The 27,193-nt window shown below is 35.7% G+C and overlaps 1 protein-coding gene across 1 annotated transcript; it reads left to right on the top strand.

Annotated features, from left to right (window-relative positions):
- Positions 1-89: 89 nt before the first annotated feature.
- On the top strand, positions 90-26,064 carry LOC138323238 (TBC1 domain family member 16-like). Its single transcript, XM_069267668.1, has 11 exons — positions 90-188; positions 5,348-5,627; positions 6,552-7,755; positions 8,195-8,367; positions 9,007-9,174; positions 12,381-12,529; positions 15,097-15,231; positions 15,770-15,956; positions 16,275-16,372; positions 17,791-18,019; positions 18,286-26,064. The coding sequence occupies exons 2-11, from the start codon at positions 5,424-5,426 to the stop codon at positions 18,484-18,486; spliced, it is 2,748 nt and encodes a 915-aa protein (XP_069123769.1). The 5' UTR covers positions 90-188; positions 5,348-5,423; the 3' UTR covers positions 18,487-26,064.
- The last annotated feature ends 1,129 nt before the right edge of the window (positions 26,065-27,193 follow it).

Raw genomic sequence — 27,193 nt, 5'->3', positions numbered from 1 at the left:
TCTCTAGATCTTACATATGTTTTACTTAATGCTCTCAGAAAAGTTCGAACAGTAAATATCAGCCAATCAAATAATGTGTTACATCAGTAGATATAATTAGATGCCTTTCCGAAACAAAATAACACCACATTTTCATCAGCATGCCATTAATTTATGGTGATGTTTCTGTAAGAATGGAGAAACGCTTGGTAAGCCTTTTGCAGCGAAGAACTTTATTCTTCCATATCCTTTCTGTTGATACGACTATTGGACCATTAAACAATCATAACAAAACAGAAAGTCACAACGTCAGAAGTTGATGATGTAGCAGTCGATCGATACAAATTCGTCAATAATCATGTAAGCTTAGGTCAACTGTAGAGACAACAGTGGTGCGTGCTGATTTTGCGATTGTCTGTAATATCGATTGAATAAGATGGGTGGGAGTTTTTATAAAAGAGGTCTATTAATTTTGACCATCTGGAAAGTTTTTACGAACTGTATATAGGCATATTGATCGAGAATTTGATGATCTGACCATGCAAGCACAGCCATCTATGATGTACGAAGGACAAGCTAGCATGATGACAACAGCCAAAGTAGTAAGAAGATGACCCATTCATAGCATCAGAGATATGAATAAGTCTCTGAGAGCATGACATTATTTTCTTATTTTCTTAAACAAGACCTTCATTAAAGGTAGGTTTCGCCCAATGAAATATAAAGACTACGAAATTGAAATTTATCCTATACATAGATATAATCTTCAGATCATTTTCAATGCATACAGCGAACAATATGGGTGGTCAGTTGCCTAGCTTGACCAAGAAAATACTCCTCTAAAAATAGAGCGAAGTCAAGCTTTACATAGAACATGACGTATTTTTTCCAAAACGAGGCCGCAGCAACAAACGGATGCGTGCAACAATATGTCAGATAGAAGTGACAGTATTGCCACGGCATGTTTAGTTAAAAAACAACAACAACAAATCGAAGTGCGAGGGACTGTTTATACATATCATATAATCTAAAACACTTTATGTTACTTACATACGCTCGCTAACTTTGTACACCAAATATACATGTAGTTAGTCTGCGGCTGTTTGTGCGCTGGCATATGTGTTGAAATTTAACTCACCACGTGCAATGCCGTTACACAAGTCCCAACAGATCCCGGCAAGTTCCGCTTGAGATGTGGCTTCTGTTTCTTCTATGCTACATGCCATCTCTGAATTTAATTCCCTATAGATATCCTAGGGTGCTACCGAATCCATTATATTTTCCTCCACTTTGTTGCCGATTCAGATATATTTTTTTCATCGCACACACTTTCGTTCAGCCATTTTGTTTACTTTTAGTGCGTGACAATGCGCATGCGCCAAACTTCGACAACACAATCCATCGCAGCTTCATTTGCATATTATTTTGTCTGACGGACACCGTTATAAATCAAGGATTTCCTTCAATTTTGTATTCAAGACACATTTGTTGAATCTCAAACACATAAAGAAATTAAATTGAGATATTTTAATATGTTTTTTCATCTTTTCTTCCGCTAATCGCAATTCACAAAAAAAATATTTATTTGGTTGGGCGAAACCTACCTTTAATATGTACAGCAATTTATGTATACTTAGCCCGAGATACTCTGGCCCTGACACCAGACTTAGACATTATGACAGATAGATGTCTGGTTTAGGGCCAGAGCTCAGTAGTACTCGAAAACCTGGAATAAGCCGACACCGTTTGGTATCGGGCCAGGTACTCTCCGATTCAGACTGACCACCGAGAAGCACCACTAACCTTATTCTATACAACAAATGAATATCTTATCTACCCAAATATAGCAATCTGTCGAGATTAAAGATGATTTGCATACTACGAGAAAAAATTGTGGGAAAAGAAACTACTGTGTGTTGACACAATAGAACGTGCATGCGTGATGAAATGGATGGCTATGTGTAGAAATATTATTCATTTGTTTAAAAAACCAAGGTAAGTGGCGATTCCCGGTGGTAATATTTTGTAAGTAGTCTGAATCGGAGAGTACCTGGCCCGATACCAAACGGTGTCGGCTTATTCCAGGTTTTCGAGTACTACTGCGCTCTGGCCCTAAACCAGAGGGTCAGAGTATCTCGGGCTAATGTATACTGTACTAAAACAGGCTATCAAATAATGTTATGCATCGTTATACCTTAGGATGATTTCTGAACACAGGCTTAAGCCTCTATATTCAGCTTCTTCTTTAGCATCTTTCCTGGTGGGGAGGGGGGTGGGGTTAGTCAATAAGCATGTTTCATTTTTCTAGTAATTGTTAAGACGTGCTTCAAAAGTTTTGATAATTTGGTGAGTTAACAACTTCGGGTGGTAGATTATTCCATAGAGATACAATGCGGAAACTAAAACAGTATTTTCCAGTGTCTCTTTGAGATCTTTTTAGAGATAATTTATAGTTGTGAAACCTCTAGTAGCTATATAGTAGAGCTGTGGTTACGTTGCAGGTTGATGGTGACTGATTGATCATATTTGTTGAAAATTTTGTTAGTCTATCATATCACCTCTGGTTCTTCTATAGGCTAGGGTTGGAAGGCGTAATTTTTTCTGTCTATCTGAATATGGAAGAATATGTATTAATACAATGCCGGCACAGCCAATAGATAATTAATTAAGTATTTATTTATTGTTATATCATAGTGACAGCAAGGACCAAACATTTGTTTTTCAGTATCTTACAAAAATAAATGGTATTTTTTCAGTTTACCAAAAATTGACCTTACACCATGTTAGAACTGGAATTAAACACGGCTCATTATCTAGTGCAATACACTATATAATCCAATTTTAATCATATTATGATATTAAATTTAGTTAGCTGGCCATTTAAATTTCAATGAAAAACTAAAAAAAAATAGAATTATAAATCAGTTTGTAATTTTAATAAGTATCAAACAAAAAATGTTGGGGACTTTTCAAATCAGACGGCACTTTCTGCCATTCTTCCACTATCGACATTCGCCCCATTGTAACATGGTACGTCTGCATCTTAGACTTAAAGATACAATTCACTCAGGCTAATTCTTTTACATAACCAAGAAGCCAAATATAGCATAAATGTATTGTTCTACATTTCTTATGAAACATATAACGTAAAACATTGACAAATTCCTCGACATTGTTAAGTATTTTAATTAATATCGTTGAAATATCGAATCGTTGATCAATACGAATAAGCAGGTACAATATGGACGCTGTACCCATACCGGAGCCAAAGTAACGCACGTTAAACAAATGAACTACATAACCACTGAGAAGGTGATAAAATGATTTTAGGCAAGACAATTCACCTAATAAGGTAAACACACTATTGTCAGAGCGATTTAATTTTAGACAAAAGTTGCATTACTCTACGAGCAAGGGACAGGGTTCAGCATATATATATACAAGAAGTTTGACCACAGTGTGTAATGGCGGACAGCGAGCGAGTTTGAACATTTCACACATATGTCACCACTATGGGCTTTTCATGCTTATCACAGTAAAACTGACTGATCTAATTTCCATTAGAACTTGGTTTTTTTTTGATATATGTACAAATTTTAATGTTCTCTTAGAATGAATTGTCCCTGTAAAACTGAGATTGTATTAAAATTTACACTATAATTCTGTACTTTTTATGTCTGAATAAATTTGTTGCTTAATTCAAATTAGCTGAATTCACAAGTGTACAAGATCATGTGCCGTGCAAGTTCATGGTCCTATCCTGTATGCATTAATACTCGAAATCCCCCTCTCCCCCTTACTGGTCAGCAACCAATTCTGTCAAATACCCATTCTTGTCATCGTTTGTGTATTTGCATGATTATACACAAATTTTCAAGAATATTTTGTGGAAACCTCTTATTATACCTCCATCAAAGTACAAGGTGATTTTATTCATCATTCACGCACATGCATTGGCGATAAAAAAAACCATTAAAAAAGCAATGACTGTTGTAAATTTTGAAAAAAAAGAAGAAAAAAACCATACTGTAGTTAAATGTAGATATGGGGCACAGTAGTTTCGGCCCTGAGTAGTTTTGGTACTTCAAAATAAAGAACTTTTCAGTACTTAAATCTGAAAGTTGTTTTGGCACTTAAAGAAAACGTTTCGGTACTGATAAATGTTATCAGGAAAGTAAATTGTACTGGAATTCTTAGATATCATAGATGGTAATTAAACTTGATATATACAGTAGTATCATATATTGCTAAAATTATATTTGCAAAGTTATTTTTGAGACCAGATTTGTCATGTACCAGAATACCGTATTTCCGGACAATAAGTCACACCTGTGTATAAGTCGCAAAGGCCTTTTTTTTTTTTTTCAGTTGTCGTTCACATATAAGTCACACTGGTAAATAAGTTGCAACTAAAAGTTAGGCCCATGCACCCTTGCACGTAACCGTCTGTGTATACGATCAATTTTTAATGATACATATGATCAAAGTTTTCAAGATTATTATATACAAATGGGTTCAGTCCGTCCGTCCGTCCGTCCGTCCGTCCGTCATAACTCTAAAACCAGTAGAGATATTTCCACGAAACTTCATACACACATTGGTCTTATAGTCTAGTAGTGCCTTTTGCTATTTTTAGGTTTTCATTTTTTGCATTTTTTCCGTAACCATGGAAACATTGCTGAAAATATCATATTTTTGTACCAGGTTCGTTTCCGGAGCATAACTCTAAAACCAGAAGAGATATTTCCACGAAACTTCATAGACACATTGGTCTTATGGTCTTGTAGTGCCTTTTGCTATTTTAAGGTTTTCACTTTTTGTACTTTTTTCTGTAACCATGGAAACATTGCTGAAAATGGCAGATTTTGTGTAAGAATCGTTTCCGGAGCACAACTCTAAAACCAGCAGAGATATTTCCACTAAACTTCATAGACACATTCTTTTTATGGTCTAGTAGTACCTTTTGCTATTTTTAGGTTTTCATTTTTTGCACTTTTTCCGTTACCATGGAAACGTTGCTGAAAATATCATGGTAAATGGTAAATGTTACTTTACAAAACTCCACCCATCTTTGTGTATATAGTCTAATATAAATGTCAAGGCTGTATACCTGATTCAACAATTGCAGCCCCGCTGTACTTGAATTATACTCCAACTTTCTTTAGCTCAACTTCCTTTTTCCTGTTTTTTTTTCATACACATAAGTCTCCACAATCAAACTTACTTCAGCTTTGATATTTCCATTGGCGGGGGATCTGAATGACTATGTCCTTATATGGTTACAGACTTTGTTGTATATATGTTGTCATTGATCCCCTTGACATATTTCATTAAGTCATCCAAAACATCAAAACTTTTTTTTTTCCAGAAAGTAGCTATTTGATCTCTCAGGGTTACCAGCCATATAGTGTATGGTCAGGAAGATATAACCAACACACATCTTCATGGATCCAGTGATGGCATTCAGCACCATTTTTAAGAAAGCCTCTAACTTTCTGGGGATTGGGTCTGACTCGCCCAAACACCCACCACTTGATGGCGAGATAATATACTGTAAGAATAATGTGTGTGTTCATCCTCCAGCTCCGATGACAATGGATACAGAACACCACCCTGGCTACCTCACTCTGCGGTCACAAAACGAAGAGGTAAGATCATAAGTACAAGGTTAAATGTCACAGGTGTATGATTAACATAGGTAGCATAAAAGACCACTGCAACTTAGTTTCTAGGTAACATTTAAGACTTGAGACAAAGTAAAGGGCTTGACATTATATAACCATTGCCAGATTGCCCGGGGCAGGTCAGACCTCTTGTCAGGCAAGTTAGAAGATATGTCTGTGACATGCCCGACTTGGCAGGTGGAGATTTTATTGAAATGTCATTGATACTTGTTTAGGTTGATGTAGAGTTGATATCACAGTCATTAAGATGAAAGTGTAACAAAATATTAACTGTGAAGCTATCTGCACAGATTTGCTGGAGAGTTGTATATGTTAGGTGGGGAGAGTTGGCGCTCGTTATGTTTATAAATATAACTAGGCTGACTGGACAGCAGGAACAATATATTGCTTAACGGAACATAGTCTGTTGATTCAAATGTATTAAATACTGTATAACAATTTATTATTAAATATTATTATTAGATAAAACAGCTAGAAATGAAAAATCTCAATGAGGGCCTTGCTCATTTGATTAACCTTTACCGGTATTTTAAACAAAATATAAACGTTTTCTCATCATATCATCGTATCAACTCAACATTTCATCGTTTCATCAACTTTGTACATGAGTTTTCTCATGTGTTTTAGCCAAAACTATTTTATCCAATGCAAACCTTTTTTTTATCAAATAAACGTTTACAATCTGTGTTTTAGTCCTTACCTGCCTTTTCTTACCCTGATCTTTTATCCTGATATTAATGCATGACTTGTAGTTTGGCCCTAAATGACCTTAGTTGTCGATGGGCCGTAAAACTTAAACAAACAAACAAACAAACAAACCTGTACTTTCCTATCTTCTCTAGAAATTCATTCAACATTATGAAAGTTATGAATTACCTTTTCTTTCAGAACAATGGTCCAACACTAATTCTGACATGGATACCTAACTCTTCTCTGAAGAAAAATCCTCGCAGCATAGAGAACAGTCCTAACCGTACTGATGTTTCCACCCCTAAAGTTAGCCCTCGCCGCCCTCCAAGGCCAGACTTTGCCCGGTCTGACCAGCCAACACCCTCCCCCAGCAGTTCTCCCAGAGGGTCGTGTGTGTCTGTTAGTAGTGACGTTGGTGATATGGCCAGCTCAAAAGTGCACAAACGTATCAGTATTGACAATGGAAGTGTTGTGTCTGAGTGTTCTCGTGAAGATTATGGAGATAATTGGGGCCCTCATGAAGACCTCGGACGCAAACTTAGTACCAGTAACAAGTCACAAACAGACTCGGGGATAGGCCCTGATGAAGTTTTACAGAATAATGAGTTACCTGTTCCCAGTAAAGGGGTCCGCGTAGGACTCACTGTCAATAATCTTCATTGTCAGAAAGAGGGCAACACAAACGGAAAGATGACGCCCTGTCGTGATTCGTCTTCTCCAGATACAAGTGATGGCCTAACCCCTGAGGAGCAACTGGCTGCTATGCTCAATAGGAATAAACTCCGTGCAAAGCCAACTCGCGAACGTATTGACTCCAATAAGTCTGTCAGTATTGAAATGAACGGTGACAATTTAGTGGTGGTGACAGAGGAGGTGGACAGGGCGGAAAAGTATGACTTCCAGGACTGTAACATCAACAAAAATGACAGCAAATTTGACAGCAGCAGTTCTACCGATGCAGAACAAAATAGTCTAAGTTCAGACTCAACTCATCCAAGTCCGTCAGCTGGCCGCTATGGTAATATGGCCCAGGGGCTCCATGACGATATTGGTGCCAACAGAACTACAGACTCACCAAAGGCAGGCCCAAATGTTCCTACTGACTTGAACCTTGTCACAGACAATCAAACTTACCAGCATGATCTGACAACACCAGACATCAGTGTAACAAGGTATCGTTTGTCTTCCTCCTCCACCAGTACATCTGGTCCCGATTCTGGTCCCCCTAGTCCGTCGCTCATCTCGTCCCCGGACTGGGAACAGCCCCCCGATACACCCTCAAGCTGTGAGTCAGGTGCACACAACCTCACCTTCCCTAACAACTCATTAGGTATAGGTGGAGTACGAAAAGATCACAAGTGTGCCAAGGACCAAGTATGCGGGGTGTTCTCTGTTGACTTAGGTAGGTAGCATGGTATGAAGTATATAGGGCTCTTTAAGATGTCTGAGTAGGCTTAGACTGTAAATTTCATTTCTTTAACACATCAAAACACATTTCATGGCATTTTGAAGGCTATCTCTTGTGACAAACATTCAAACTTAACCATAGGTAGACTAAAGGTTTGCCTTATATTATAAGTCATACCTCACCTGTGACTTTACGTTTTATACGTTATTGTCTTAACACTGTAAACTTTTTGTTAAAAACTAGAAATTTAATTCTCTTGAAATGTTATTTAATGCAAATTCAGTATACAAACAAAGTACTGTAACATAGCCAATATCTACTTAAATGAAATCCAATCTGAAAATGACTTGAGCTATTGACTGGTAGATGAATCAATCCATTAAACACCAAGAAGCAGTGATAACCATACTAATAAGTAGTTTTATTATTACAGGACAGATGCGGTCCTTGCGCCTGTTCTACAGTGATCGGGGCTGCAGTAAAGGACAAGTCGTCATCGCCAGCAGAGAGAGCCAATATAAAATTCTTCATTTCCATCACGGAGGCCTTGATAAACTTGCTGAAATCTTCGATGATTGGAACTTATTTGCCAAAACACAAGAAAAGGTACCTAACTCAGATTTTTCAATATTCGTTTGAATTCTAGGTTCTAAATAAACTTTAATATTCTTTAAATTACTCTCTAACAAAATGTATTTTATGCTCATTCCATATCAATACAGTAAAGCTTCTGTAATTAAGTCTATATTATTGCCAGGTACTGATTTTGTCTTTCCATATTTAATACTGAGTTATCTGTTTTTCATGTTAGATATTGATTATCACGTCATTAGCCTATGGACAAAAAGATATGCTTGAGTCCACAAACACTTGTAGTAAACAAGCAATAACGACCTACTATAGCAGATAACTCAGCAATATGTTACTACAAAACACATTTAAGTTGTTTCAAAAGTTTCTTGTCGTGAAAGGAAAAGAAAAAACAGCTCTTGAAAACTGGGGCTTGCAGCTGGTTACCATCCGCTAATATACTTATATTTCTGACTGTCTTTTATCCCATAACAAGGAGCCGAACTAAAACTATAATTACATTCTGATAGCTATATATAATCTGTCATATATTTTTACCACACAATAAGGAGACTAAACTATTTTCACTTTTCAGTATATTTGTTTCCTTCAACAAAGAAAATTGACTTAAACTATTTTGTCAATTTCTTATTGTTTGCTTTATTTCTATCCTAGAACAAGGAGACTGACCGAAACTATAGTCAGTTTCTGATAGTACGACCACAGGTAACAGATGAGCAATGCCACCCAGAGGAAGGTGTGTATGGGGTTGTTTGTGATGAGATGTGGAAACGCCATATGACTGTGGATGGGATTATAGAGGAAGATTTCCAGCTCCGTAAGGTTAGTGGCAGCCCTTGGTATATGTGTAACAGAGGGCAAGATTTGATATAAACATAATCACTGCCTCTGCCAGGATTCAAACTCGGGACCTCTGGGTTACTTGTATGACACTCAACTGTTCAAGCTAAAGAGAAGTTCTCTCTAGCTAAGCGGTATATTGCGGCTAGTATTTACCGAGGTTACAAATGCAGTATACACATCTCCAATGCTCCTGTGCTGTTTTTGATGATGTGTTAAAATTTTGGTTATGGGAGATTGTTAGACACAAAAGTTTTAATGGGATAGCCTTTTAAAGATGCTCCACCGCCGACAGAGCATAAATGATATTCATCATTTGAACAATAATTAGCGTTTAATCGTGTACATGTATGTCTAATTAACACAAAAAATAATATGAAATAATTATTTTTGCCTTTGGTGAATGCGCAATCAGTACTTCATTCAATATAAGATATAGTACCACAGATTTTTTTTGGGATGCAATTAATTATTTTGCATATTTTAACTTGAAGTAAAATTAGAAGCTCAAACTTTTCAATGGTGGTAATGGTGTAAAGTAAGTAACTTTTGTAACTGAAGAAAAATACTAAATCGTCTGTTCCTGCTTTTGATAGAGAAAAAATACTATTTGTCAGCGGTGGAGCATCTTTAAATTCTGTCTTTGTATAATACAGAGTTATCTAACCCTAGAATGGTATATATTGATTGTGACAACATGTGATTGCAAGCGCAATGTCATATTTTTCATAAAAAATGACATGAAATTACTCACAAAATAATGGCATTACAATTATTACCTTACCGCAGGAAAGATAAGTCTGTAATATGCAAACATGGAATAAAAATGTGTGATCATCGAAGAAATTTTAGAGAAATTATGATAATATTATAATACATATTAACTATCCAATCAAGGATTCAAAGGCTAGATCCAAGTTTAAATTTTTTTTTCCTATGTAAATCCAGAATATAAATCGCTAGTTGTCCTAAGAGTTCTGCTGGATTGTAACCAAATTTGCCAGAAACATCCTTCGATCCTTGGGGAAGGGGAACAGAACTTGTATAAATTTTTGTCTCTGACACATGGGGGAAGGAGCGGTGGGGCCCAATAGGGAAAATAGAGGTAAATCCTATAAATCGCTACTTGTCCTAGAGTTCTGCATGAATTGTAACCAAATTTGGCCAGAAACATCCTTGGGGGAAGGGGAACAGAATTGTATAAATTTTGGTTCTGACCCCCCGGGGGCAGGAGGGGTGGGGCCCAATAGGGGAAATAGAGGTAAATCCTATAAAATCGCTAGTTGTCCTAGAGTTCTGCATGGATTTGTAACCAAATTTGGCCAGAAATATCCTTGGGGGAAGGGGAACAGAACTTGTATAAATTTTGACTCTGACTCCCCCCTGTTGGCAGGGGGGGTTGGGGCCCAATATGGGCCCAATAGAGAGTAAATCTGATAAATCGCTACTTGTCCTAGAGTTCTGCAGTAGGATTGGAAACCAAATTTGACCACAAACCATCCATGGATGAAGAGGAATAGAGTTTGTATACATTTTGGCTCTGACACATTTTTCATGTTAGATATTGATTATCACGTCATTAGCCTATGGAACAAAAAGATATGCTTGAGTCCACAAACACTTGTAGTAAACAAGCAATAACGACCTACTATAGCAGATAACTCAGCAATATGTTACTACAAAACACATTTAAGTTGTTTCAAAAGTTTCTTGTCGTGAAAGGAAAAGAAAAAACAGCTCTTGAAAACTGGGGCTTGCAGCTGGTTACCATCCGCTAATATACTTATATTTCTGACTGTCTTTTATCCCATAACAAGGAGCCGAACTAAAACTATAATTACATTCTGATAGCTATATATAATCTGTCATATATTTTTACCACACAATAAGGAGACTAAACTATTTTCACTTTTCAGTATATTTGTTTCCTTCAACAAAGAAAATTGACTTAAACTATTTTGTCAATTTCTTATTGTTTGCTTTATTTCTATCCTAGAACAAGGAGACTGACCGAAACTATAGTCAGTTTCTGATAGTACGACCACAGGTAACAGATGAGCAATGCCACCCAGAGGAAGGTGTGTATGGGGTTGTTTGTGATGAGATGTGGAAACGCCATATGACTGTGGATGGGATTATAGAGGAAGATTTCCAGCTCCGTAAGGTTAGTGGCAGCCCTTGGTATATGTGTAACAGAGGGCAAGATTTGATATAAACATAATCACTGCCTCTGCCAGGATTCAAACTCGGGACCTCTGGGTTACTTGTATGACACTCAACTGTTCAAGCTAAAGAGAAGTTCTCTCTAGCTAAGCGGTATATTGCGGCTAGTATTTACCGAGGTTACAAATGCAGTATACACATCTCCAATGCTCCTGTGCTGTTTTTGATGATGTGTTAAAATTTTGGTTATGGGAGATTGTTAGACACAAAAGTTTTAATGGGATAGCCTTTTAAAGATGCTCCACCGCCGACAGAGCATAAATGATATTCATCATTTGAACAATAATTAGCGTTTAATCGTGTACATGTATGTCTAATTAACACAAAAAATAATATGAAATAATTATTTTTGCCTTTGGTGAATGCGCAATCAGTACTTCATTCAATATAAGATATAGTACCACAGATTTTTTTTGGGATGCAATTAATTATTTTGCATATTTTAACTTGAAGTAAAATTAGAAGCTCAAACTTTTCAATGGTGGTAATGGTGTAAAGTAAGTAACTTTTGTAACTGAAGAAAAATACTAAATCGTCTGTTCCTGCTTTTGATAGAGAAAAAATACTATTTGTCAGCGGTGGAGCATCTTTAAATTCTGTCTTTGTATAATACAGAGTTATCTAACCCTAGAATGGTATATATTGATTGTGACAACATGTGATTGCAAGCGCAATGTCATATTTTTCATAAAAAATGACATGAAATTACTCACAAAATAATGGCATTACAATTATTACCTTACCGCAGGAAAGATAAGTCTGTAATATGCAAACATGGAATAAAAATGTGTGATCATCGAAGAAATTTTAGAGAAATTATGATAATATTATAATACATATTAACTATCCAATCAAGGATTCAAAGGCTAGATCCAGTTTAAATTTTTTTATTTATATTATTATTTTAATATTAGAGTCACTTCAAAGTAATTTTACTATAAGGTAATCTGTTGTCATGGTTACAGAGTATTTTCTTTGGTGGTTTGGAACCTTCACTGCGACATGAAACATGGCCTTTCCTGTTACATTATTACCCATATCGATCAACTTATGAAGAACGTGAACATATTCGTAATGATCGCTACATCGAGTACCAGAACATCAGAAAGATTAGGTGAGTATAGTATTCAGGATCGCTACATCGAGTACCAGAACATCAGAAAGATTAGGTGAGTATAGTATTCAAGATCGCTACATCGAGTACCAGAACATCAGAAAGATTAGGTGAGTATAGTATTCAAGATCGCTACATCGAGTACCAGAACATCAGAAAGATTAGGTGAGTATAGTATTCAAGAAGATTGGCAGATTTAGTCAAATGTTTTAATCTATTGTTAATGTATTGTTTGTTTACTAGCCCACACAAAAGTTTTCATAAAAATACAATTCAAATTCAGGTATTTTGATGTTATGTAGATTTTGTATATACTCAATCTATCCTTATATAGTGTGGCTCATGACCTAATGTTTTTATTTTGGCTCTTTTGCAGAACTTATGTCTAGTTCTTGAAATTCTTGGTGAGAATTTGTTTCCATATAATGGTTTAATATTTAAAAGCATATCAAAAGCACATTTTCTGTGTGGTATGCTGTGTTGTAGATTAGCTCCTTGTAACAATTTTTTGTGGTAGATGTGAATCAACTTATCTCCCTTCCTTGACATCAGTGAGTTTCTATGTATGAATCCATATTAACATAATCGTATTTGGATGATTAAAGATGCTCCACCGCTGACAAATGATATTTTTTCACTATCAAAAACAGGAGCAGAAGATTAAGTATTTTTCTTCAGTTACAAAAGTTATGTTCTTTACACCATTACCACCATTAAAAAGTTTGAGTTTCTAATTTTACTTCAAGGTAAAAATGTGAAAAATAATTAATTGCATCCCGAAAAAATTCCGTGGCACTATATCCTATATGGAATGAAGTACTGATTGCGCATGCACCAAAGGCAAAATAAATTATTATTTTATATTACTTTTTGTGTTAATTAGACAGATATATACGCGATTACACACCAATTATTGTTCAAATGATGAATATCATTTATGCTCTGTCGGCGATGGAGCATCTCTAAGAACTCTTTTTAGCTCACCTGGCCCGAAGGGCCGGTGAGCTTATATCATGGCGCGGCGTCCGTCCGTCCGTCCGTCGTCCGTCGTCCGTCTGTCCGTCCGTCCGTCGTCCGTCTGTCCGTCCGTCCGTCAACATTTCCTTTAAATCGCTACTTGTCATAGAGTTCTGTATGGATTGTAACCTAATTTGGCCACAAACATCCTTGGGGGAGGGGGAACAGAACTTGTATAAATTTTGGCTCTGACCCCCCCAGGGGCAGGAGGGGCGGGGCTCAATAGGGGAAATAGAGGTAAATCCTATAAATCGCTACATGTCCTAGAGTTCTGCATGGATTGTAACCAAATTTGGCCACAAACATCCTTGGGGGAGGGGGAACAGAACTTGTATAAATTTTGGCTCTGACCCCCCGGGGGCAGGAGGGGCGGGGTCCAATAGGGGAAATAGAGGTAAATCCTATAAATCGCTACTTGTCCTAGAGTTCTGCATGGATTGTAACCAAATTTGGCCACAAACATCCTTGGGGGAAGGGGAACAGAACTTGTATAAATTTTGGCTCTGGCCCCCTGGGGGCAGGACGGATGGGGCCCAATAGGGGAAATAGAGGTAAATCCTATAAATCGCTACTTGTCATAGAGTTCTGCATGGATTGTGACCAAATTTGGCCATAAACATCCTTGGGGGAGGGGGAACAGAACTTGTATAAATTTTGGCTCTGACCCCCTGGGGGCAGGAGTGGTGGGGCGCAATAGGGGGTTTAGAGGTTAATATTAAAATTACTTCAGAAAAGAAACAATGAACCTGTTTTCAGAACATTACTTGGCATTACAAACCAGGTGAGCGATACAGGCCCTCTGGGCCTCTTGTTTTGGTTTTACATTTAACGTGAGGACATGAGTTAGGAGAAATATGAGTGTGTTAAGTGGTTGTGTTCTGAATTAATCAAGTTCGTCGAGTATTGTTGGTTTGGGGTGTTTGATCAATTAATTGAGGAAGAACTCTGTAATTAGGTTTCGTCAGAATTGCCCGGCGTCATGATAAACGAAAGTGTATAATTAGCTGGTCAGTGAAACATGCAAAAAATGCCTTATAAAACTTGTCACAATCAATCACTTGTGTGTGTTGTCGCTCATATCATTTCAAATATCAAGCGTCTAAACGAATTGAAGAACACATAAGCACTACCTAGTAATGTAAACGTTCATTTGTGAAAACATAAGCGACCTGAGAACATGGCATTACATGAATATGAAGAAGAAAGTTTGTACAATTTTCCTGGAAAAGGTATGCCGTCAAATATAATCGATTTTAATTGATCATCGATTGGTTATTGAAAACTGATTATCGATCATAAAATTTCAACTGATTCCTAACACTTGTGTTAATTAAGACTGGGCCGTGCGTCTGTTTTACATTGTTTTTTGAGTTTACAAGTTCAAGTGTCAACACTAAATTTGCCAATGAGGTAAGATTTTTATGCAAGAAAATAGTTAACTAATGGGTGTGGGTCGGATACAATAAAACTGCTCCTATCTTTGATCAATATGGTAAGAAATAACTGATTGATATCAACATATATTTGTAATAACTTTTTCTGGTTTCTAGGGAATTAATGACAGAGGAAGAACAAGATGAGTTTTGGCGTAAGATTCAGTCGATTGTAGAGAAAGACGTGGTGAGAACTGATCGAACACATCCGTATTTTCGTGGAGAAGACAATCCAAACATCGAGGTGCTTAAGTAAGTACAGATATTCAGATTAGCATAGCCTACTTTACTTCCTTTAGGACAACAATGAATTTAGCCAAGTGTAAGTTTTCATATACAATGTACATTATTGTACATAAATTATATTTCAAATTAACTGGTATAGAATGAACGTGATTAAATAATCAGCATATTTTCTAGTTCAGACATATTCGACCAATTGAGCACACAGGTCACTTAAACAATTGAATTAAATAAAGGACACTTAACATATAGAACCAAAGTTGCACTCGTCTTTCATATAATTATTGCATAAAGTAAGCCATAAATTATTTGCAATAGAAATCAATGAAGAAACTTGCATAGTTTTCATGTCTTCAGTCTACAATTAATTTACCTGGTAAGGTAAGTGAAGTTAAAGCCATAAAAGGAGGGGAGGGGGGCTTATAGGGATGTAGGGTGGGAGGGACGGCTTATTGAGTTGAATATGGTATTGAGAATTCATTTAAACATCTGAGCATTTCCAGAGGTCTTGGAATTTTGTATTTGACATTTTTTACTTGTTTACTAGAAATATTTTGCTGAACTATGCAATGGCAAACCCCCATATGGGATACACACAGGGAATGTCCGACCTGCTGGCGCCGGTCCTCGCAGAGATCCAGAACGAGGCTGATGCTTATTGGTGCTTCACCGGACTCATGCAGCGTACACTATTTGTCAGTTCACCCAAAGATTCAGACATGGATAAACAGTTGGTAGGTGTTCAAGTACAACTGCAAGTCTTGTAGGATCTATCCAAGGTCTCTGTCTCAAGTTATTAAATTTCCAGACACTTTCTCAAGCACAGCTTGTGGATGGTCAAAGATATGGAATAAAATTTAAGTAGCACAATACTCAATGTTATGATCTGAATCACAGACTCTTATCTACTTATTCTGATTCTGTTTGTAAACCTTTGACATCAATGTTGAAAGTCATACTCATTTCAGATGAAAGAAGAATGGCTATCCTATTGTTTACCTGGATAGGACAATTTGTGTTTATTACCCTGTATCTATGGTTATTTCTGACAGAATTACTTGCGGGAGTTAATACGCATTATGATACCAGATTTCTACATGCATCTCAAGAGACTTGGACAGGACGCCATGGAACTGCTGTTCTGTCACAGGTATGTGGACATCTTTAGCCAACATCTAGGTCACCTTTAATTTTCTGACCTAACATGATTGGTTTGATTACTTTTACTCATATTAACAGCCAAGGTCATTTAAGGATATACAGTATAGCTAGTTATTTTCGCAGGGATGGTATTTAATTTGGCTATGATCAAGACTATTTAGTCCTTTAAACATTGAGAAACAGTTTAATCATTTATATCCTGAAAGCTAGAAAATTCTATTTGATTTTCTCGTTTTAACTGAAATAGTGAAAAATTTTACTTGCATAAATAACCGGCTATGCCGTTTCAGGTTTGTTGTTGGAGAAAAGCTGGAATGCACGGGGGAAAAACAGAGGTGATGGGTTTGTGCATGATAATATGGCTGGACATCTTAACTATTCGGCCACAGCAAACCCTTTCATGAATTAGCCCAAAGACTTACATTACTATTAACTCTATAGAATGGAGCTCTTAGAATCAAGTCCAATATTTATTTAAGACTGTGCTGTAATACATAGTAATCCTTTTGGTCCCCAGTAATTTGTTATTACTGTGATTTAATTTAAAGAAATATTTTGAAGAATAACTGAAAGGAGAGCGATGTGTTTTGATTGATAGTGATGGTGAGCGCTAAAATCTGGAATCTATCATACTGTACCATGTGTAAAGGTTGACTTAAGGTTGTGATGTTGTATATATACATTCAGGGTTTTTGCCAGGCCTTTATAGGGTCCGGTAGAAGGACGCATCTCAATTAAAAAATAGCACTTTATTTTCCCAAATTCAGTCAGTATTTTCCCAATCACATTTAAATTGACTTAAAACCCCAAATGATATCTTCATATTAATAACCTGAGGCATCAGTAAAATTAATATCTTGAATAAGTTAAAGACTATTTAAATATCATTTAAAGAAAAAGCTAAGCCTTTTTTGTTATTTTTATTTCTCCACTTTGATACTATCTAAAATTATGCTGATGATATTTTCCTAATTTTTGAAAAATACAAATGATATCTTCCCAATATTTGCTTAGGTTCCTTTAGTATATGGCAAAACGATAGAATGGGGTCATTTTGGAAATATTTGGTTGCCGAATACAGATTTTGGCACTCACAGGGAAGGAAAAATGTGGTCGCTGGTCTCTTAAAAGAACTTGTTGTTTGAAAGAGTTAAAATAAAAACGCTCTGGGGGAATTTAAATGGTCGCTGAGTGTAGAGGGTTGCTTAATAGAGATGGTCGCATGGACAGATTGGACTGTATAGATATTGGAAAGTTTAAAGACATTGAAAAGATTTGTAGAAACTATTCAACAAACAAAATATTTTTTAATAGGTCTGTAGGAACTTGGTTACTGTATGAGGTCTTAACAGGTTTGTAGATCAAGCCATACAAAAGGTTTTTCATTTTGTTCTTATCTTTGTACAGGTGGATCCTGCTCTGCTTTAAACGAGAATTCCCTGAAGGTGATGCCCTGAAGATTTGGGAGTCGTGCTGGGCCCATTATCAGACTGACTATTTCCATCTGTTTATATGTGTTGCCATTGTCAGTATCTATGGCGATGATGTCATCGACCAGGGCCTTCCAGCTGATGAAATTTTACTCCACTTCAGTAGCCTTGCCATGCATATGAACGGTGACATGGTGCTCAGAAAGGTACAGCCATTTCTGTTAATAATTCCTATGAAGACATTTTTCTATGTCTCTCATCAACTGCCTGCCATAACATGGGGGCATGTTAATTACCTATGTCCATCCTGTCAGGTTCTGTTCTGATTTCATACATGTTTGGTAGAGGCAGGGACATTTGTGTATTGCAGACATTTCTAGTTAAACCTTTCCTTTTAGCCTTGCAGTACTTGTAATTGTTTTGCCATCAAATTGTGAAGTCTTGTTATATGTGATATTTTCTTTGTTTTAAGGCACGAGGTTTATTACACCAGTACAGAAGGATACCAAAGATTCCGTGTACACTACATGGTCTGTGTACCCTGTGTGGACCTGGTATGTGGGATAGTGGCCATGTCCCAATAGTCGCCTGTGTTGGAAATCATCCTGATGGGGTTTGTCCTTACCATAGCAACCCGAGTACCCCTAACTCACCGGACCATCAAGAATCATAGCTTACCATCAACATTGAAGCAACTCAAAGCTCACAAAATCATGAACAATCATAGCACCTCCAATTTCACCAAGCCATCAACTACTTCAGCAGCCCCAGTACCATCTCACCAAACCATCAACATTTGTAATCCAACCTCACTATCAAATTCAGTTATACCTTAAAGCTACTCAAGTATCCAAAACTTACCATATTGTCTTCAACCATAGTAATCTCAGTATCTTACTCTCATTGGAACATCACTATAGCATTCCAATCTCTGTACCATCACTTTAGCAACCTCAGTACCCCAATCTCTCTGTACCATCACTATAGCAACCTCAGTACCCCAATCTCTCTGTACCATCACTATAGCAACCTCAGTACCCCAATCTCTCTGTACCATCACTATAGCAACCTCAGTACCCCAATCTCTCTGTACCATCACTATAGCAACCTCAGTACCCCAATCTCTCTGTACCATCACTATAGCAACCTCAGTACCCCAATCTCTCTGTACCATCACTATAGCAACCTCAGAACCCAAATCTATCTATACCATTACTATAGCAACCTCAGTACCCAATCTCTCTGTACCATCACTATAGCAACCTCAGTACCCCAATCTCTCTGTACCATCACTATAGCAACCTCAGTACCCCAATCTCTCTGTACCATCACTATAGCAACCTCAGTACCCCAATCTCTCTGTACCATCACTATAGCAACCTCAGAACCCAAATCTATCTATACCATTACTATAGCAACCTCAGTACCCAATCTCTCTGTACCATCACTATAGCAACCTCAGAACCCAAATCTATCTATACCATTACTATAGCAACTTCAGTACCCAATCTCTCTGTACCATCACTATAGCAACCTCAGAACCCAAATCTATCTATACCATTACTATAGCAACTTCAGTACCCAATCTCTCTGTACCATACTATAGTAACCTCAGTACCCAATCTCTCTGTACCATACTATAGCAACCTCAGTACCCAATCTCTCTGTACCATCACTATAGCAACCTCAGAACCCAAATCTATCTATACCATTACTATAGCAACCTCAGTACCCAATCTCTCTGTACCATCACTATAGCAACCTCAGTACCCAAATCTATCTATACCATTACTATAGCAACTTCAGTACCCAATCTCTCTGTACCATCACTATAGCAACCTCAGTATCCCAATCTATCTATACCATTACTATAGCAACTTCAGTACCCAATCTCTCTGTACCATACTATAGTAACCTCAGTACCCAATCTCTCTGTACCATACTATAGCAACCTCAGTACCCAATCTCTCTGTACCATCACTATAGCAACCTCAGTGCCCCAATCTCTCTGTACCATACTATAGCAATCTCAGTACCCCAATCTATCTGGACCATTATTATATATGCATATATAGCAATTTCAGTACCGCAGTCTCACTGGACCATCATTTTAGCAATCTTAGTACCCCGATTTCTCTGTACCATCACTATAGCGATATATAGAGAGAGTTTAGGTAGAGAACTTATAAAGGCTATGCCTGTTGTTCAATCCCTTTTCAAATAATATTTGAAATTAAATTTGTTGAAATTAAATTAAAATCACTATAGCAATCTCAGTATCCCAGTCTCGCTGGACCATAATTATAGCAATTTCAGTACCCCAATCTCACTGGACTGTTGCTATTGCAACCTCAGTATCCCTATCTCACTGGATAATCAATATATCAACCTTGGTACCCCAATCTCACTGGACCATCACAATAGGAGATTTCAGAAAAGATGGCGTGACGTCACAGAAAGTTTACATCCGGGTCCTCAAAGGTACAAACACAGTATGGCGACTAATAAAAACAATAACAGATACGTATATCGCTGCTACACAATTGATACTTTGACAAAAGTATACACTTTCATACTTGCAAATTCCGATTTTAAAATTGTTTCTTATTGTTTCAGAGGTTACAGACATTTATATTTTTGTATTTACAATTGTTTATTGCTGAATATATTAATTTGTGTAGATAGAGTGTTGAAGCCAGCTTGCCAAGCGGTGTCGGGCCGTCACAGTACCCGTTTTTTCTTCACAGGTAGAAATCCTTGTTGTGAAAAGTTATGAATAGATCATTGATTTTATTGTGTAACGTTTCTGTTATACATGAAAAACTTGTTCACAATACTATTAAATATAACGAAATGTGAACCACATTGCCAGACCACGGCCGCTCGTGCATGGAGCCTTCGCTGGTAGATCACCTCAGGACACAGCCCATAGTTGGGAATTTAATAATATAAATACGTAATTACCAACACATATCTCAATAAGTACTTGTAAAAGATATATATTTCGTTCTTTTCCGTGTATATCTTCCTTTAAAGGAATGCTATAAACCACTGTGCTACACTTATATGCAGATCTTCGCAATGTACATGTTTACGTAAACGTATGGCTGCCGAGATCTCGAAAATTAAAATGGTGAAATCGTTCAGTTTTAATGCTGTAGAGTTTATTTTTTAATGTCAGTCGCTTTTATTCCATGGACTGCTAGTGAAGTCTCAAATTGAAGTGATATTACTTTAAAATAATTTGAATGCATGTTAGATAGACTACATTTAGATTTATGAATACAGATCGTAATACTGTAAATGCCGACCAGGACACATTGCGCACGGCTTCGAAAATCCTAAAATACTAAAAGTTTGTTTAAAAATACGATAAAAAGTAACTATAAACTGACTCATTTGTATGTCATGAGCTAAAATCCAAAATTTCTGACGAACAAATTATCTAGAATACGTAATTTTGTGACTCTAAAAAAGGGCGAAATTCGAGATCTCGGCAGTACTGTACGTAATGGCTGCCGTGCGCTTGGGGTGATCTACGAAAGCAAACTTTAATTTGGTGACAATCACACATCTTAAGGTGTTTTACAAAGTAAGACTAAGAAAACAGTGATCGCTTATTAAAATTTCAGTACTATATTTGCGGAACTTGGAATTTAATTTGTAATTTCAAGCTGATATTTGCAATATTCTGTCAATGTTTACACATAATGGCGATCGTGTTTTTCTCGTGGCGGCCGAAAATGGAGTATGAACATCGTAAAATATATGAATACCATATATTTATATCTGTATATTATTGTTACATATTTTTATTTACACCTTTTGAAATTAAGATAAAGTAACAATTCTCGGATGGTCGTACTATTTATTACAATAAAACGTAAACAAAAATCGAAGCGGCTGTGTTCCCACCATGTTAATGTGTACAGATATACAGAGTTGTACCTTTGAGCGCCCGGATGTACCTTTGTGTGACGTCATCGCCATCTTTTCTGAAATCTCCTATAGCAACTCCGTTACCCCAATCCCACTGGACCATCACTATAGCAACCTTGGTACCCCAATCTCACTGGACCATCACAATAGCAACTCCGTTACCCCAATCCCACTGGACCATCACTATAGCAACCTTGGTACCCCAATCCCACTGAACCATTACTATAGCAACCCCAATATACTGAACTTTTGTGGGAGTTGACTGTAAGAGTTAAAGTGTTACTGGACCACATCAATAAATGGCACTTTAGAGGACACCTTATATTTTAAAACACTGGATGAAATATGATAGTGATATAGTTTTTACCTAGTATACATTACCAAACAGCAGAGTTTACATATTTACATTTTGTGATGACATTATATATACACTGTTGTTAATGTAGATGGTTGTGTTTTTGTAGTTATCTCCCCATTTTTCTTATGTATGCATGTGGAAACGAAATCTATTGTAGAAACTCAGCCTAGAAGTGTAGCTGTATTGTATTTTTTTCCCCAATTTAAACATGCTCATTATAAATTCTTATTTCTCTACATGCATGAATTTAATGTAACCAAACTGCAACCAAAGTCGCTTGACTTGTACTAGAATACCCAAAGTTGTGCAGAAATATTTCCCATGTTTTGTTCTGTAAGCTGCAATAGATTTACCTCCCTTGATTTCCTCATGACAAATATTGCTTGTTAGATTGTTTCATTACTCATAACTTAAGATATTAGCTGTATGATCAAAACTACTGAAATCACAAAAAGGTTGTGGTGCATTACAAAAATGTTTTGGAGATGAAACTTATTTTATTTTGGAATCTATATAAAAGATATAACTTGTAATAAGTGTATGTCTTTGTGTCGATCTGTCTGTATCTCATTGAAATTCTTTTCTGACTTAGTAATCTAGTAATGTCTACCGGTAATCTTTATCCAAGCAAAACATTCCATATATCTACACTCCGAATTATACCAATGTAAAGCTTTTAATGCAATAGAAACCATGGCATTGTAACTACATGGATGTCTTATAATAATAAAACATTCAGTTTCCTAGAGTTTTATGGAAATGTAGCATTTTTTATTTCTTGCAATATTTTTTCAAGTGAAATTGTTCATTTGTGTTTTACAGTACTTGTGTAATATTTTCTGTTGTTTTTTGCAGTACATTGTATTTTGATATGTTTTACTGAACATTTATTTACTGTTACAGTAGTTGTGTTGTTTCAATACTCCATGCCAAGAGCATTTGTTTACATACCCAGGTGGTAGAGATATTAATATTTGTTTGTTGCTAGATTGAACAAATCATATATTTATATGTCAATAAAACATAATGTTATTTAGATGACATTGAAATGTATGTCATCTCAAAGCTGTTTATAAATAAATTAAGATATGTAGCTGTTATTTAATTAATTAAAAATCATTTAGGGTCATATATTATCATTATCCTTGTGTCCAATGTTAGACCAGACACAACAGTTTAGTTTAGATTTCTGATTGAAACACTATAGACACACTTACATGATAGATAAACTGTATAAGATGTCAAAATGGTGAAGGTATTCCTGACATATTACCAATAACTCTCCATCTCAGAGTTTCAAGTTTGAAACTTCCATGGGACAGTGTTTCCAGGTCCCAGTTCCATGAACTTTAAGGAATCCCTAAAATTAAAATTCTCCACAGGAAAGCCTAACAGATTTTTTGGAAGGTCATTCACTTAAGATTTTTCCTTAACTCTTGTAATACTTTCCTATGAAGAATTTGAAGTTAAGGAATTCCTTAAAGTTAAGGAATGTTAATGGAACTGGGCCCTTGTACTGAATGTAGGTTGGTGGATTTCCTCTGGTTAATTCTGCTTTCTCCACCTCATGAACCCAACACATCCTTAAATGACCATGGCTGTTAACAAAGTGTAAGTTAGGAAAAACATGTTCACTGTACTTGTATACACATCTGTTCATTATAGTTTATCAAACATGACATCACACATTTTAATATATAGGTAAAAATGATATTAAAGACATTCCTGATTGCTGTTTGTGAATAATGTTATAGGCATAATCATGATTGTATGTGTTAAACATCACATCATGTATAATTTATAGTTGAATATGATGTTATAGGCTTGTCACCAGCTCTGTCAAACAAGTATTTAGAATACTATTAAACTATGTATTTATTTAGCTTTAACACCATAAATGCTGTTAGGGCTGTTCCAGGAAAACATATATGGCACCCAGGGAAGGCACTTTAAAAAATAGCATGTGCCATGGTGGGTTCAAAATAAAATCACTTCTGTGCCAGAGTGGCGTTTCAATAAAATCCCTTCTGTGGGTGGGTCTATCTGAAGCATTTGTAACCTTTTGAAATAAAATGTAAATTTTATGTTTTATAATGTTGCTCAGTCATCCTGACTACAAAAATACAAAAATAAATATTGAAAAAAAATGTTAATTTCTGACAATATTTAATTCATCTTCAATAAAGAACAATTATTTTATTTTCTGAGTGTTTTGATATAATAATGATAGACTATTTATCTAAAACATATTATATTCATTCAAACTTGACAATGGTACAAAGAAACAATAGATTAGTTTTGGCAAAATAACAGATCTTTATTTAAATTCACTGGTATTAAGTCGAGGAAAAAGTTGCAGTTCACAAGCTTAAGTGTGAATGTTCAGATGTCTACTTTTGCATTATGCTTGTGAAACACTTCAGTATGTTTAGTAGATTTTACCCTGGTTCTACGAGGATTGTACCCTTATACAAATTTAGTAATAGATGCAGCATATCAAACAAAAGTTCACTGACACCATTTACAGTGCAATTTTGTCCTAGGACTCTTTGGTGATGCTAGAAATCAAAATGTGTAAATCCAAAAACAAATCAGAGTGAAATAAAAAATTAAATTGCTTCTATGCCATGGTCTCGTTTACAAAAAAATAGATATGTGTGTGGGTCAACAAAATAGAAAATCACTTCTATCGGTGGGTCTCCCAATTTCAAAGTGCCTTCCCCCCCTACCATATATGTTTTACTGGAACAGCCCTTAGCGCCTTTACACAATTGTAGATTAAAGGGACAATTTAGTCAAGTTTGATGTTAGTATGGTGCTACTCCAAATCAAAGTTGGGAAAATTTAAAATCATTATGTGTCTTCAAAAAACATTAAGTGGTGCATAATACATAATTAATGTATATCTTTTTAATTCATCAATCAAATTGCATCTTGATGTATACTTTTTAACCCTTGATATTGAAATTGTAAGGAAGTTTCAGTTTATCCCATAAATGTGACTTTTAAAACGTTAAGCCAAATTTAATCAGTCAATAAAAATGAGTTTAAGATCCTTGGGCTTGAAATTTTAACTCTGGAATTAATTAAATCAATTAATTTTGATCAATTCTAAAAATGCTAAATCATCTAATGGGAGTGACACAAAGGGGAGTAACTCTGCTAGTAAGAATCAGAAGGCAAACTATTTGTGTTACATCTTGATCAGTATTCTATGGTGACTACACCACTGTATTAATTTAGCCTTTTGAATTGTTATTGGTCAAAATGCAAGAAAAATATGTAATTAACATCAAAACATTAGTTTTATATTTACATTACATATTTGATTAAACCAGGTTATTGAGATATCAGCAGATTATCACAGACTGAGTAACTCATCATCTGAAATTTCCAATCAAAATATCCATAAAAGCTAAGTATTGATACATATAGATCTATCTGACATTTAAAAATATAATAAAAATTGATCGATTTTGAGTGATATAATGACATACACAATGTAGTTTTAGTTTGTGACTTGCATTCATACATTTGTAAAGGCAAATAACACTAGATTGTCCCTTTGAAGTCTTTATTATATCATATAATGAAATTCGTATATCAAAGACTCCTGCATAATTTACTGAATTTTACGTTTGTATTATGTGCGTTCACATTGCGTAATTGTTTTTTCTGTACAATCATGAGTATCTATAAATAAATATCCTTTTTTCGGAACGAATTGTACAGATACATTGTGAATGATATCAATATGTAGATTGTTATATGTTATTGTACAAATCTGTATTACTTGGACACACTGTTTCTTTGTATGATATTCCCCGGGTGTGACAGAATTTACACTGGCGTTATGGACGTCTTTATGCTGATAAAGAAGGTGCAATAGTCTACATTATTATGTTATCAATGATTTCATTAGTTTTATTTATTAAAGTTGGTTGTAAGAAATTATACTCTGGCATTGTTTCTTATCAAATTGGTGTGATTGGAGTAATTGTCCATTAAAAACACCTATATAACGAACAAACACACTTACTGTACAACCAATTGATGGTTTTAACATAGTAATTGTCATTTCCCATCAGGGTTCCTAATAATATTATGTGTATAACGAATTATGATTGATTATTGATGAATTTATTTTGTTGGTCCTCAGACGTTCATTATAAACATGATTTACTGTACAACTCGTGTCTGAAAGAAATGATATCTTTCCATTAATTTTGGTCAAATTTTACTTCTGGTACAACACATACCCCTTAACATTCAGATTTTGTTTGGGGTAGAGATTAATGTTATTAGTATCCCAGACAAGCATCCATTTCTCTGACAACAGTGGTTGGACAATCTTATCTGACAAGTAATGCTCCAGCCTTGGGATCACTAGATTTGTCACAAAGGTGGAAGGTTTCATTGTGGATTATATGTAAGTCCGATATAATTGCAGATACAAAAATACATCCTATGACATTGCAATCAGTGCCACTTTGGTGTGTATGTAACTCAAATAGTTTGCCTTTTGTTTCAGATGTCTGAGACCTCCTTGGCGACTTAAGTCAATGTCTTATCTTGCCATTTTAGCAGAGTACTTTAGCCATTACAGAATGCTTTTCATCAGATAAACTACAGGTGTTTGGCTCTATAGATATTATTCTTTTTCATGTAAGTCAGTATTAATTAATTTTTCTTTGTTTTCAAAATAAATGTGGCTTTCTGTTTGGCCAATATTTTTTTGCATACCTAATAAATAAAATCCGAGAATACCACGAAACCTCAACGTTATCGTGACGTCTCAATAGAGACATTGATGATGTGTTTTGTTTCAGAAAAAGAATCCCTTGAAAAATCATGAGAATGGTATATTTTACAAACTTTATTTTATCAAATAGATTATAAAATTAATTACAAGCATGATTTCACTATTTTTTTCATAGACCATGTGTAACAAAAAAAATTTCATACATGAAATAAAAAAAAATAGTGATATCAATGCTTAAATGTATATAGAGAAAAATATCTATAGAGCCAAAAACTTGTGGATAAACACTGAAAATGGAACACCAGTAACAAAAAATGAATA

Source organism: Argopecten irradians, chromosome 5 (genome assembly GCF_041381155.1).
Source record: "Argopecten irradians isolate NY chromosome 5, Ai_NY, whole genome shotgun sequence".
Classification (NCBI taxonomy): domain Eukaryota; kingdom Metazoa; phylum Mollusca; class Bivalvia; order Pectinida; family Pectinidae; genus Argopecten; species Argopecten irradians.
This window is presented reverse-complemented; position numbering and strand designations above follow the sequence as displayed.

Bases quoted from the DNA above. Each gene is read 5' to 3' on its own strand.
- LOC138323238 (XM_069267668.1), top strand. From the start codon at position 5,424: ATGGATCCAGTGATGGCATTCAGCACCATTTTTAAGAAAGCCTCTAAC. The intron at 15,232-15,769 runs GTAAGTACAGAT...CTTGTTTACTAG, and splicing joins CCAAACATCGAGGTGCTTAA to AAATATTTTGCTGAACTATG. The intron at 15,957-16,274 runs GTAGGTGTTCAA...TATTTCTGACAG, and splicing joins CAGACATGGATAAACAGTTG to AATTACTTGCGGGAGTTAAT.